The sequence below is a fragment of the Megalopta genalis genome, chromosome 4 (assembly GCF_051020955.1).
Source record: "Megalopta genalis isolate 19385.01 chromosome 4, iyMegGena1_principal, whole genome shotgun sequence".
In the NCBI taxonomy this organism is placed as follows: Eukaryota; Metazoa; Arthropoda; class Insecta; order Hymenoptera; family Halictidae; genus Megalopta; species Megalopta genalis.
In genome coordinates, this window is record NC_135016.1 from 5,392,619 (window position 1) to 5,406,461 (window position 13,843).

At 43.1% G+C, this 13,843-nt stretch overlaps 3 protein-coding genes across 6 annotated transcripts; all 3 read right to left on the bottom strand.

Annotated features, from left to right (window-relative positions):
* Positions 1 to 90: 90 nt before the first annotated feature.
* Positions 91 to 4,093, bottom strand: sing (MARVEL domain-containing protein sing). Of its 4 annotated transcripts, XM_033474284.2 has the most exons (4): positions 2,999 to 4,093; positions 1,842 to 2,024; positions 1,635 to 1,775; positions 91 to 1,535 (listed from the first exon to the last, which is right to left on the bottom strand). In XM_033474284.2, exons 1-4 carry the CDS (start codon positions 3,149 to 3,151, stop codon positions 1,458 to 1,460), a joined length of 555 nt encoding a protein of 184 aa, XP_033330175.1. In that variant the 5' UTR covers positions 3,152 to 4,093; the 3' UTR covers positions 91 to 1,457. The 4 variants fall into 4 exon arrangements, with proteins under 4 accessions (XP_033330175.1, XP_076377301.1, XP_033330174.1 ...); XM_076521186.1 differs by having other exon boundaries at positions 91 to 1,775; XM_033474283.2 differs by having other exon boundaries at positions 1,635 to 2,024.
* A 136-nt stretch (positions 4,094 to 4,229) lies between these two features.
* On the bottom strand, positions 4,230 to 10,328 carry LOC117222572 (uncharacterized). The gene is made up of 5 exons (XM_033474339.2): positions 10,211 to 10,328; positions 7,996 to 8,131; positions 5,975 to 6,157; positions 5,784 to 5,894; positions 4,230 to 5,686 (listed from the first exon to the last, which is right to left on the bottom strand). Exons 2-5 carry the CDS (start codon positions 8,107 to 8,109, stop codon positions 5,612 to 5,614), a joined length of 483 nt encoding a protein of 160 aa, XP_033330230.2. The 5' UTR covers positions 8,110 to 8,131; positions 10,211 to 10,328; the 3' UTR covers positions 4,230 to 5,611.
* Positions 10,329 to 10,465: 137 nt separating this feature from the next.
* LOC117222584 (plasmolipin) lies at positions 10,466 to 13,465 on the bottom strand. The gene is made up of 3 exons (XM_033474356.2): positions 13,298 to 13,465; positions 12,440 to 12,556; positions 10,466 to 12,344 (listed from the first exon to the last, which is right to left on the bottom strand). The coding sequence occupies exons 1-3, from the start codon at positions 13,445 to 13,447 to the stop codon at positions 12,261 to 12,263; spliced, it is 351 nt and encodes a 116-aa protein (XP_033330247.2). The 5' UTR covers positions 13,448 to 13,465; the 3' UTR covers positions 10,466 to 12,260.
* Between the last annotated feature and the right edge of the window lie 378 nt (positions 13,466 to 13,843).

A 13,843-nucleotide genomic window follows, 5' to 3' on the forward strand; every position in this document is an offset into this window, starting at 1 on the left:
ATTGGTAAATTGTCCGAATTGACCAAATTGTAAGTTTAGTGGAAACGAAAACATGTTCACAAATTTCAAGGTGTTTGGAATATCCTCGGATTCTTTGAATGGTGTCGTTTGTTTAATATTTCACCTAATCATTTTCGTCGGAAATTCGTCGAAATATGCGCGGTCTAATATATTAGTATATTTCTGATATATTTATATATATTTAACCCTTTGCACTCGAGTGGTGACTCTGAGGCACCATTAAAATTGTTAAGATGATGTCACGTTCTAAAATAATTTTTACGTTAGCAAAGCTTAGATTTAAAACGATTGTTAAGAGCGTAACCGTTGTGCGAGTCACAAGAATCAATTGCATATGCATAAAATGCACTTTGTCATGTAAAATAAAAATACTATAAGGCAGAAAAATTATTTTAGATTATATCATATATTCATATTATTATTATATATATTATATATTATATCATATTATTATTATTATTATTATTCATATATTCATATTATCATATTATATCATATATTATATGATAATGAAATAGCTTCGAGTGCAAAGGGTTAATACACAGTAATGTCTCTCTAATTGACGCTCAGATTGTCCACAAAAATGGACAATTCGGAAAGACGAGATACAATTATTCGAGCCTTGCGGTTCGTTTTCATAGATACGAATTATCAAGAACTATAAAAACGAGCTGCAAGGCTCGAACAATCTCCACTTCCCACCCACAAATTGTCCATTTTTGTGCACAATCTGAGCGTCAATTAGAGAGACATTACAATATTTCTATATTCCACTACTTTTAATATAGAATTATACAGATACGGTATTTTGTGAAACTTTTTTCAGATATACAGGATGACTAAAGGTGGCCACCTAAGGTATCGCTAATAACCGTAAACTCGAAATAACTCTTTTACCTTTTTACCGATATTCAAACAAGACCGAGAAGAAGGATTATACTCGTACGTTTCCATTCTCTATTATTTCTAATACGCAAACGAACGAACGAACGCGACGACTCTGTCTCTAACTTCTTCTTTAAATACCGATGAAACTGTAAAAGTTACAATAATACAATTATACGAAATCGTAGTAAGTTGTAATCTATAATTATTCACACCATGCTGTACGCATTACAATTCTGTGTGTTCTGGTTTCAGCTTCGACGTCGAAGTCGAACACACAGTCGACGAGTGGAATATTCTGTTTCACAGGAGAGTCTAATCAACCGTTAACAAATCCAGTAACAGCAGTATCAAAATAGAGGCATCGCTGCGAGGTGTTCGATGACGCGCGAGACGGTCCAGTGGCCAATCGGCCGGAATCCTCGCGGTTTCTCGGCCGCGCGCGAAGATCGGTATCGGTTCGGCTTCCAGTGGCACTCGACCCATTTTCCTGATTATCGGGCCCGATTATCCGATCGTCGTGCGTCGTTCGACGCGTTTCGGACGGCGATTCAACGTCCAGTCTTGTAATGGACGTAAGAGAAATAAGCGTCCGCCCCGTGCAGCACGCCGACGAATCCGCTCAACATCTGCGGAGGGACACAAAAGAACCGCGTAAAAGAACGCGTTCGACGCATTCGTAGATCGATCGCAGCGAAGGCAAACGTTAACGGCAAGGATATACGAACGTAAGCGGCCGTCATCGCAGGATAAACATCGAATCCTGGTCTTATGTAATATTCCGGCAGAAGGAACAGCTTCGTGGAGAACGCCAAATAGGATGCGGAACTTAGATAGAGGAACGACGCGAGAGCGTTGAACATCATTTCCTGAAACGATTCGAAAGGCGTTAGATGAGCTCGCGGAGCGGAGATCGCGATCGTGATTGTACGTACGAAGAGGGACGATCTGATCTGTCTGTAGGACTTTTCCGACACTACGTAGCACGCGAGCAACACCGCCGACGTCAAAAAGCAGGCGGACGACGTGGTCAAAGACCCTTCGAAAGCGGAGCCGATCGTCGTGCTGTACCTCAAGCCGTAGTTAATCAGCAAGCTCTGAATCAAACCGCTGATTATCTGCAATCACGGTGCACACGCTCGATGATGATCGTTGCTATTAGATTGTGCAATAAGTCCGTTCGCGTTTTCTTGTAGGAAAATGTAGCACCGTGTGCTTAAAGTACACGCTTCTAGCTTTCATTTAAGCTAAGTTTCGTAGAAATAGCCATATGGGAACGTATCTTGAAATCCATCTGAACTTTTCCTTTGAAATCTTGTAAATCCCGTGATATGTTAGAGGTCGATTCTTTCGAATTTTTCAAAACTATCTCGTCGTTCCATTGCAATCTAATCTACCCTGTCTTGAAGTAGATATTTTCAGCTTTCAATTAAGCTAATTTTCATAGAAATTGTCCAACGAGAACAGATCCTAATAATTTATCCGAATTGTACCTTTTAAATCTTGTAAATCCCGTGATATGTCACAGGTCGATTCCTTTCAATTTTTTGAAACTATCTCGTCGTTCCATTGCAATCTAATCTACCCTGTCTTGAAGTAGATATTTTCAGCTTTCAATGAAGCTAATTTTCATAGAAATTGTCCAACGAGAACAGATCCTAATAATTTATCCGAATTGTACCTTTTAAATCTTGTAAATCCCGTGATATGTCACAGGTCGATTCCTTTCAATTTTTTGAAACTATCTCGTCGTTCTATTGCAATTTAATCTACCCTGCCTTAAAGTAGACACTTTCAGCTTTCATTTGAGCTAATTTTCATTGGAATTGTCCCACGAAAACAGATCTCAAAAATTTATATCCGAACTCTTGCAAACCCCATGATACGTCAGAGATCGATTCCCTCGAATTTTTCAAAATAACCTCGTCGTTCTATCGCGATCTAATCTACCCTGTCTTAAAGTAGACACTTCCAGCTTTCTTTTAAGCTAGACTGCTTAGCCGGACTTATTACACAACCGAATGTTATCGCGATAGAACGTTTCGCGAACACCGCGGGTCGACGATCGGTTGCCAGATGGGCCCGGACGTACCGTTTCGCAGAGCTTGATAATGCCCGGCATGGTCTTCAGGAATTCCACGTGTATGCACGTGCAGCATCGGCAGCAACAACATTCGACACCTCCGGCCGCATGAGTGCCGCCGGACGACATCCTGATTATCGGCCCTGCTTCGTTTCGGCCCATCCTTCCTCCTCCTCCTCCTCCTTCCTTCTCTCTCCTCCGGCCGGCGATCCGTCGTTTCTCGACCCGTTTCTCTCGTTAACGATTTCGCGAAAGTGTCCGTCGTCGAATCTCATAGGTCGTCGACAATTGACAAGTTCGTTGAACCTCGTCTCTCTCTCTCTCTCTCTCTCTCTCTCTCTCTCTCTCTCTCTCTCTCTCGTCTACGCCCGGATCGTTGATTCGGCGGCCCTAATTGGCTAAACGGCGATTAATTCGTACGGTTGCGCGGCAGTCGATTAATCGGTGCCCGGTGATTTGTATCGGGGCTCGGAGCCGCGGATTTACTCGCGTTTCGAACCGGCGATCTTGCGATTTTAACAGGGATTCGCGGGGCCGGACGAAGGAAGAAGCATCCGTACGTCGTAGAGCTTTCTGACAAACTGAGGGTGACTTACCAGTTCATTCGGAAAGTTGAAACGTCGCGTTTCACCACCCCCCGCGTGGGATTCCTCGCGAGGGGATACAGACGACGGCTATTTCGGGCGCGTGCCAGAAGTCGGAACATTCGTCGAACCGGCTGTTGCACCGCCGCGGCATGGCACAGGAAACGAGAAGAAAAAGAGAATCTCTCAAAACAGACAGGGCGCGTGGATCACGATCGATGCCGAGGAAATTCGTTTATTTCCGACCGGGCCCCGCGACGCGCCGCGTTTGGCCACATTCGCATACATAATTTAATTGCTTGCGTCGCGCGTCGATCGCGGTATCCTGTCCTCTCTCTCTCTCTCTCTCTCTCTCTTTCTTTCTTTCTCTCCCTTTCTCTTTCTCTCGGCGCGCAACTTTATTGAAACTCGTCCCGCATACGGGGTTACGTGCGAGTTCGCGTCCTGTCGATGGCCGTGCGAAAGAAAGCCGTATTTTTCAAGCGGCGTGGTAACGCGGGCATATTTTCTGACTCACAATTACGTGTTCCGTCTGGCATGCCGTCGCGATCGAGCACCGTCGGCTCGATCCTCCGCGCCCGAGAGCGATCCGTTCGGCTCGCGTTTCGTTCGCCCGGATTCGCGCGAGGATTTTCGGTTTACTCGATTGCTGGATCTTCTATAAACTTTCTTTATTGGTAAATCGTCAGTCGTTAAATTAACGCAGAGCTTGCGTGCCGTTGACGCAAGATATATATATGTATAGTATGTATATGTATAGATGTTTCTTGCGGATGCTTTGTACAAATACGGTTAAAAAAGTGATGGGTAGAGAAGTATCAAATGCCCGTGGGTACAGTCGTTTGTGCGCCGAACGCGAGCGACGCGTTCGATGGTGTCATGTACGTATATACTTTCGTTCGCGCGTACAGTTGCGATTTCTCGTTATCGCTCTTCCGCGTACGTAACGAATATCCCGCGTTCGTCGACGTAACATAGGCTTCAAATGTTCGACGATTCGGCCGCGATTACGATCGTAAGAAGTTACGACGCCGGTTTGTCCAAGTACAGTAATGTCTCTCGAATTGACGCTCGGATTGTTCAAAAAAATAGACAATTTTCGGAAGAGAAGATACGATTGTTCGAGCCTTGCGGTTCATTTTTGTACTTATAAATTGTTCACAATTATAAAAACGAGCCGCGAGGCTCGAATAATAGTGGACAACCTGAGCGTCAGTAAGGGAGACATTAAAATGGACAATGTCGGAAGAGAAGATGCGGTTATTCGAGCCTTGCGGTTCGTTTTCATAGCTGCGAATTGTCGAGAAATATAAAAACGAGCTGCAAGGCTCTAATAATCGTATCTACTATTCCCAAATTATCTATTTTAGTGGACAACCCGAGCGGCAGTAAGGGAGACATTAAAATGGACAATGTTGGAAGAGAAGATGCGATTACTCGAGCCTTGCGATACGTTTCATTGCTGTGAATTGTCAAGAAATATAAGAAGGAGCTGCAAGGCTCTAATAATCGTATCTCCTCTTCCCAAATTGTCCATTTTAGTGGACAACCCGAGCGTCAGTAAGGGAGACATTAAAATGGACAATGTTGGAAAAGAAGATGCGATTACTCGAGCCTTGCGATACGTTTTCATAGCTGCGAATTGTCGAGAAATATAAAAACGAGTTGCAAGGCTCTAATAATCGTATCTACTCTTCCCAAATTATCTATTTTAGTGGACAACCCGAGCGTCAGTAAGGGAGACATTAAAATGGACAATGTTGGAAAAGAAGATGCGATTACTCGAGCCTTGCGACGTTTTCATAGCTGCGAATTGTCGAGAAATATAAAAACGAGCTGCAAGGCTCGAATAATCGTACCTCCTCTTCCCAAATAGTCCGTTTTTCTGCTCAACCTGAGCGTCAGTAAGAGAGACATTACTGTATGCTCGCACCAGAACGCCGCAACGAACAGTTCTCCGTTTCGGACCGAATTCGTTCGGGGAAAAATGAAGCGGTCGATCGATCGGCGAAGGCGGCGATTGTTCTCCTCGGACTCTTCAGAGGCCCTTGTACATGCGAACGGCGATGATCGTGCTGAGGAAGTACAACGCCGCGTTTATCAAACCGCAGATCTGAAAAATCGAACGGTGTGTTACGTACATCATAGAAAAAAAAGGATCGCGGTCGAACGTTTTGAGCATGAAAAGCGATTTCGTTCGCGTTAGTTACCGCTGCAGCCATGAACACGTCGTTTCCCCTGCCTCTGTTCGACACGTTCACCAAAAATGTTAACGACGCGGCCAGGTACAGTCCGAACGCGATCGAATGATAGACCAGTTCCTGCGAAACGAATGGGATAATCGTTGGTGAGCGGTCCGGCGATTCGCGTGCGGGTGTTAGAAAAAAATCCGGCTGCTCACGTAAATGGTTTTCGAGATGATGCCCGGCGTGGAATGGGAGGCCACGTAGCTGATCACCAGAATCGCGGTGCCGATCAAGAACGTCGTCGTTATCAGGAAGAAAAACATCTCGGCGGAGAACATGTAACTGTTATACGTGGAGTAATTGTGACCGATGATCGTCACGCAAACGATTCCTAGTGCCTGTAAAAATCAGAACAATCGAATCTGTTTCGACAGGGATATTTGTCAGCTAAAACATATTGCGAACGGTACAGAGATGTTCGGTGGACGACGCGCCTGCAAAGAAATTGTGCAATTATAAATTATAAATTATGCGAGTGTAAAGTGCGGGATGCTTTGCGAAGCTCGAATTAAAAATGATTAACGGAGGAAAAAGATTACAGTCGGCAGATTGGATCGAAACAGTGTCGGATAATTCGAACTGTATTGCATGTAGTTTGACAACTAGGCATTCAAAGTTAATATTTTTCGACTCAAAATGCTTCAAAGGATCTGTCGCATAGATTGCCGTAATTATAGCTAATTAGGTTTCCTCGTAAAATAGCCACTTCGCGGACCATGGCAAGCTACCCCCATATAGCAAATAAAAGCCCTAACTCGATGTAGGGACGACGAAAAACATTAATTATGCCGAAATTAGGGCATAAAGTGAAAAATCGGGGACACAGAATTGTTCAGGAGAATCTACTGTGCCGATATCGCATGAAAAAACAATTAACAACGTTGCGAAACATAATTAATTATTATTTGAAGTTCGATTAATTATTATGTTAACTAATTACATTTTGCGTCGCTGTTGTTCTGTTTTCGAACACAAAATCGACGCAGTAGATTCTTCTGAACAGATTTGTGTCCTTGGATCACATTTTGGTTGCTTAATTATGCCATAATTAATGTTTTTCCGGCGTCTATACATAGTGTATATGCGGCGAAAGTGGCGCCCCTTGTGGAGAAAAAACGAAGCTTCCTTCGAGGTCCGTACAGCGCCAATTAGGACGGTGGCAAAACGCTCAAACTGTTCGCCAAATTACCGACGGTCGACTTTGGCTAACAGTTTGAGCGTTTTGCCACCGTCCTAATTGGCGCTGTACGGACCCCGAAAGGAGCTTCGATTTCTTTCCACAAGAGGCGCCACTTTCGCTCGCAAGGCGAACAAATTGTACACAATGCAGGGTCACCTAAAAACGTTAATTATGACAAAATTGGGGCATAAAAAACTAAATCAAAGATACGGAATTGTTCGGGGGAATCTACCGTGTCGATATCGTATCAAAATAACAGACGATATCGTCGCGGAACGTTATTAATTAAAATAATAATTAATCAAACTTCGCAGAGCAATTAACTAGGTTTCACAATGTTATCACCTGTTTTTTCTATATGATATCGATGCAGTAGATTCTCGCGAACAATTCTGCTTCCTTGGATTTTCTTTACATGCCCTAATTTCCGTCATGAAATGCCTATTTTTTTGGGAATCCTAATTAGCAATACAATTATAGCGATCTATAGTATGATATCGACGCCCTCGTCACCATGGACATTTCTAAGAAAAACATTAGCTACAATAAACAGTTTTCTTCCGCATGAAATTGTTGCCAAAAGATTGCCCAATCGTTTCCGTGTCGTCAGAACAGTTTAAATTGGATTCTTTGCACTTTAAACTCGTCTCACAGTCGTCAAAGCGATAATAAAACGAAGCATATGGATGCAATCGAATTATCCGGCCTATCTGAAATTCTCCCAGATTGTCGCACAGCTTGTAAACAAAAATGGACAATTTGGGAAGAGGAGATACGATTATTCGAGCCTTGCGGTCCGTTTTTATAATTCTTGACAACTTACAATTCTTAACATCTCGAATAATCGCACCTCCTCTTCCAAAATTATCCAATTCGGTGCACAATCGCGCGTCAATTAGGGAGAATTTGCTGTACCTCGATCGGCCACCTTCCGCTATCCGGAACAGCAAACGCGATCGCGAACGATCGCACGATCGACGGAAAAAATGATCTCACCAATTGCAACAACTTGATCACGCCGCTCCACGTTTTCAAGTAACCAGTGTTGAGGATAACTGCCGTGGAGTTAGTGGTGACAGTGTGAGTTCTGATGGTCACAGAGTGCGACATGGTCGATCCGTCGTTGCCGATTCTAGAATTTGAAAACGACAGCGGTGTTTAGTCGGTTCGTAATCGTCGGCTCCAGCACGTCCGCTCGAGGATGTTGCGGTCAGAAACGATCAGAAATACGGCCAAGGACAAGATTTCGAGGCGCGGCCTACATTTCGCGTCGATCCTCCTCTTCCTCTTCTCTACATCGTCGTCTTCTCCTTGTTTTCGTTTCTTTCACGCTGCCCAAGAATATCGCGGGTGTTCTCGCGCGAGGACTTCTCACGTTTCGTATCGCTCGAAAGAGAAACCGCGGCGATGCAACGATTTTCTTTCGACGTTTCGAAATTCAGTTAGGACGCTGGCCGGACGATTCGTTGCACGGTAAAGTTTCCCTAATCGACGCTCGGCTTGTGAACAAAAATTGGAAAATTAGGGGAGAGGAGATACGATCATTCGGGCGTTGCGGCTCGTTTTTTATATTCGCCGAATTGTCAACAATTGTAAAAACGAGCCGCAAGGCTCTCCTCAAATTGGTCATTTTTCTTTTACAAGCCGAGCGTGTTGTCGATTAGGCTGAATTTACCGTGTACAGTAATGTCTCCCTAACTGACGCTCAGATTGCGCACAAAAATGGACAATTTGGGAAGAGGAGATACGATTAATGTTCGTCTCGTTTTTACAATTGTTAACAATTCGTAACTATAAATATAAACCGCGAGACTCGAATAATCGTATCTCGTCTCCCGAAATTGTCCATTTTTCTAGACAATCCGAGCGTCAATTAGAGAGACATTACTGTCCAGTAATGTCTCCCTTACTGACGCTCAGATTTGGGAAGAGGGGACACGATTAATATTCGAGCCTCGCATCTCGTTTTTATAATTATTAACAACTCGTAACTATAAAAATAAATCGCAAAGCTCGAACAATCGTATCTCGTCTCCCGAAATTGTCCATTTTTCTAGACAATCCGAGCGTCAATTAGAGAGACATTACTGTCCAGTAATGTCTCCCTTACTGACGCTCAGATTTGGGAAGAGGGGACACGATTAATATTCGAGCCTCGCATCTCGTTTTTATAATTATTAATAACTCGTAACTATAAAAATAAATCGCAAGGCTCGAATAATCGTATCTCGTCTCCCGAAATTGTCCATTTTTCTGGACAATCCGAGCGTCAATTAGAGAGACATTACTGTCCAGTAATGTCTCCCTTACTGACGCTCAGATTTGGGAAGAGGGGACACGATTAATATTCGAGCCTCGCATCTCGTTTTTAGAATTATTAACAACTCGTAACTATAAAAATAAATCGCAAGGCTCGAATAATCGTATCTCGTCTCCCGAAATTGTCCATCTTTCTGGACAATCCGAGCGTCAATTAGAGAGACATTACTGTACACGGACCGAAGTACGTCGACGCTTTCGCTTTCGTTTCATTGATCCCGACACACCCTTTGACGCTTCCGACCGATCGATACAACGCGTGAACGACTTTGCGAGACTGCTTTCTCTTTCTTCCCGGCGCGGCGGCGTGAAAAGAACATTCATAATACCGTGTTGTATACCGCTGTATACCGTATTACCGAATTACCTTATTACCTTATTACCGCGTACCGTACACGTCGAGAACGATGTAATAAAATGACAGTACAACCAGAAGGTTTTTAACGACGCGGTTTCTTTTTATCGCGTATCGCGCGCATACCCTAAATTAGCGCGGCGCGGAGTCATCGGTTATTTTCGTATCAGGAAACACACCTACGTGCACGCTCGCGAGTAGCGTTTCCCGGCGAAAGTAATCGCTCGCGATTTGTAGAAACGCGCGAACTCCCGATAGAGCTGACGTGCATTTCCGCTTATCCGTTTCTCTTATCTCTTCGCTATTATTATCTTCCGCGATAGTGATTGCACGAGATAGGGTGAGCAAACTCTCGGTTCGCAAAACTCGGGCGGGAAAGGCGGGCGCGTTCGTCGCGCGTATTTCCATGAGAAAGAAAGCACCGGTAAAAAAAGAGTCTCGACGATTTAAAATCGAAAGAGTCGCGAGCGACGCACGCCGAACGATGCCCGCAGAAAATTTAGAAAAATAGACGGTGTATTCGAGGCTTAAACTGACCTTAATGAGGTAGATGGTTGCGCGGCCAGCGTCTGCGATTGACTGAAGTGCACGCTTGCGTTGCCGCCGCGGTACCATGGATGACGTCACTGGTGATATCATAAGCGATCGGCCGGCTCGAGGAAGATCCGTAGTCACGGATTGGATGATCAGCGATAGCGACAGAGTTACATATTTTTATTTATTTTTTTTTTTCGAGGGAAACGAGAGGTCGAGTGGCCGCTCTTGGTGAGGAAGGACGCGGCGGACGAGAGATAATGTTAAAAATGATCGTGTATTTCAATGGTAATAACGTGTACACAGAAGGGAATACAACGTACTCGAATGCTTCGGTTTGCCCCGCATCGTGACGGATCTTGTTCTGTTTCACGTACGCATCGACGAACGCTGAATTAACGCGAGTGCCTCTCTGCGTACGAGCAAAAGAAACCAAGAAATGTATGTGAAGCAACGTAAAATACAGTAAGGTAAAGTAAAGTGAAGAAAAGTAAGGTAAAGTGAAGTAAAGTAAAATAAAGTGAAGTAAAGTAAAGTAAAGTGAAGTAAAGTGAAGTAAAGTAAAGCGAAGAAAAGTAAAGAAAAGTAAAGAAAAGTAAAGTAAAACAAAGTGAAGTAAAGTAAAGCGAAGTAAAGTAAAGAAAAGTAAAGTAAAGCGAAGTAAAGTAAAGAAAGGTAAAATAAGATAAAGTGAAGTAAAGTAAAGAAAAGTAAAGTAAGATAAAGTGAAGTAAAGTAAAGCGAAGTAAAGTAAAGAAAAGTAAAGTAAAATAAAGCCAAGTAAAGTAAAGAAAAGTGAAGTAAAATAAAGCGAAGCAAAGTAAAGCGAAGTAAAGTAAAATAAAGTTAAGTAAAGTAAAGTAAAGTGAAGTAAAGTAAAGAGAAGAAGAGAAAAGTAAAGTAAAGTGAAGTGAAGTAAAGTAAAGAGAAGAAGAGAAGAGAAAGATGTAAAGACAACAATGTACCGTATTCGATTCGTGCAAATATATTACCTATACAAAACAGATATATATATTTGTAAATGTATGTATATGTATATGTATATGCATATGCATGTATGTATATAGATATAATTTGTGTATACATATATTATAAATAAAAACTCGCGACGGTGCGGCGAAAGGTACGCAATTAGAAAAGTTCAACCGAACGGGAGAGCGGCGGACGCGTCGCGCGCGTGCCAACGGCCGTGAGCGCGGGCTTATTCGCAACTTGACATTCGCGAACGGGGGGCAGCTGGGAAGATTCGCATCCAATATGGACGTTATCGATGTCGCGGCGAGATTCTATCGAGACACAGTCGGCGCTAATATTCTCGCAAATTAAAGAACCGCTCCCACGGAGAATCACCGTTGAATCATGCGGCTCCGCAGAGATATCGCTCGCGAAGAAGCTCGTCGCCGACGATGACGCGGCCGAGCCGAGCCGACTCGAGGATATCCCTTGCGCGCGATCCGATAACCCGCTCTGGGCCGACGTAAAACTCTCTTTACAGTTTGTACGTAGAATTGTTGTATGTCGGCGCGTGTTTAACGATCGGTTTGTCGCCGCTCGCGGTCGTCGGGGAACGCGTTCTCGCGAATTCGGCCGCGAACCGAGCCGCGTTCGCCGATTCGGGATCGCGAAACGTTCGAGCCGGACAATGGACAAGGGCGATCGTCGACGTAGTACATATATACGCGCAGCCGATTCGTCGATACGTATATCGCGTATCGCATGTCGCATATCGCAAATCGTGTGTATGTATAATCTTAAGGCACATAGATTACAGAGTCTCTGGTTGAGCTACGACACTCGATAGGAAAAGGATCTATCTTCCCGTTGGACTAGCTTCGAACCGTCGATATCGACGTCGTCGCCGACATCGGCGTCGACATCGACGGAGTCTAATGTGATCATCCTCCCATTCGTTTCTCGAACAGCGTGTCCTCGCTTCGGTGTTGTTGATCGTTTATGGTGCGTAGGGCCGGAGACAGATCCCCCGTGTAGTAGCCTGGCCGTAGGTGCTCTTCAGGTACCTTGATGCCTCTTCGAGTACCCTGGTCGCTCTTCTTCACTGCGTGTTACTGCTCTTCCACTCGACGTACAGGAAGTACGCTCCGGCGGCGTAGGCGATCGTATTGAAGATTCCGAATACCTGTGGCGCAAACATCGAAGACACGTTAGGGATCTCGATCGGAGAAGCCGCCGATCCAACAAGGATCCGGACTTCGCTGTTCCTACGGTACTTACACCGCCGGCGATGTTCGATGATACGGTATAACTTCCGACATACGCGCTCCAAGCGGACAGCTGAGCAATGAAGGCGATCATGTACAAGAAGGTGAATATCGACGTGTTTAGAAGTTCCTGCAAGCAAACAGTTGTTTTATTTATTCGTTCGTTCATTTATTTATTTATTTATTTATTTATCGAATATGTACGGGATCTTATGAATTCTGTTTGAGAAAGTGTGGTGGAGGATTGAAAAAATTATTAGAAGAACGCACACTCTGTTTACAATACTATTAATAATTATATTAATATAATATATATAATATACATATATTATATATATTATATATTATACATAATAATATATAATATATGTATGTATATACAGGGTGTCTCGGTAACTCTGTTAGAAAGCGATATCTCCATTATCGTTAATGATACGCGGAAATGCTTGTAGAACAAATTGTTTGGTTCGAAGGGACACATGTTGTGGTGAAAATCATTCTTTTGTAAAGGTCACATTTTTTGAAATTTCAAAAATATTTTTTGTTTTTTCAAACGAGATTACATGTTTCTATCATTATATGATGATAGCTAAGATCAAGACGAATCTAATAACCTATAATACCATGACCTTCATGTGACCTTGGGTACGAAAAATAAAGAAATTTTTTAAATATATTAATATTAATAACGTAAAAGCAATCAAACGAGTTTGGCTATGAAAAGATTGGAAGAATGAAATAGAAAAAAAATAATGATAATAAGAATGTTAGAAATACATTCATATACTATAAATAAAGTATCGAACAAAAATAACGGTAATGGAGGAGACAAGGAATCATATGGGTCCACGTGGGAGACCGTTTTACTTGCCGACAGAATCCAATTAATCGGTAGCTTGAGCGCCTCTCGGATCGACAAGAAGTAAATGAAACACCACACCAGGGTGGAAATGAAGGCTGTAACCGCGACGAACAGAAACCAGTGGGTGGTGGGAATTCGTGCCGGTGATGCGCACGCCATGCATATTATCCCCAAGCCCTGAAACAATCAGAAATTTTCCAATTATATACTCGCTCGCAAATTACTTATTTATTTATTTAATGTATATAGGAAGTTATCCATTACTTGTAAAATTGCGGAACAAAAGATATAAAAAGAAAGGAAAGATTACAAAAGTAAAAAATACAGAGATTAGATATAATTCCTTAGATTAATACGATAAATCTCTGCGGACTGTAATAACTAGACTGCAGGTTTTATGCATTCACAGCAAAAAAAGAAAAAATAAATAGGTAAAACGTAAAATATCGAAAAGATCGAGAGCAACCGAGGATCTAGATCTGTCAATTCCGATGAAAATAATTTAAGAAAGAAGAATTGCTGCACTTGGCTCTGCGATGTCTTGAAATCGACTCG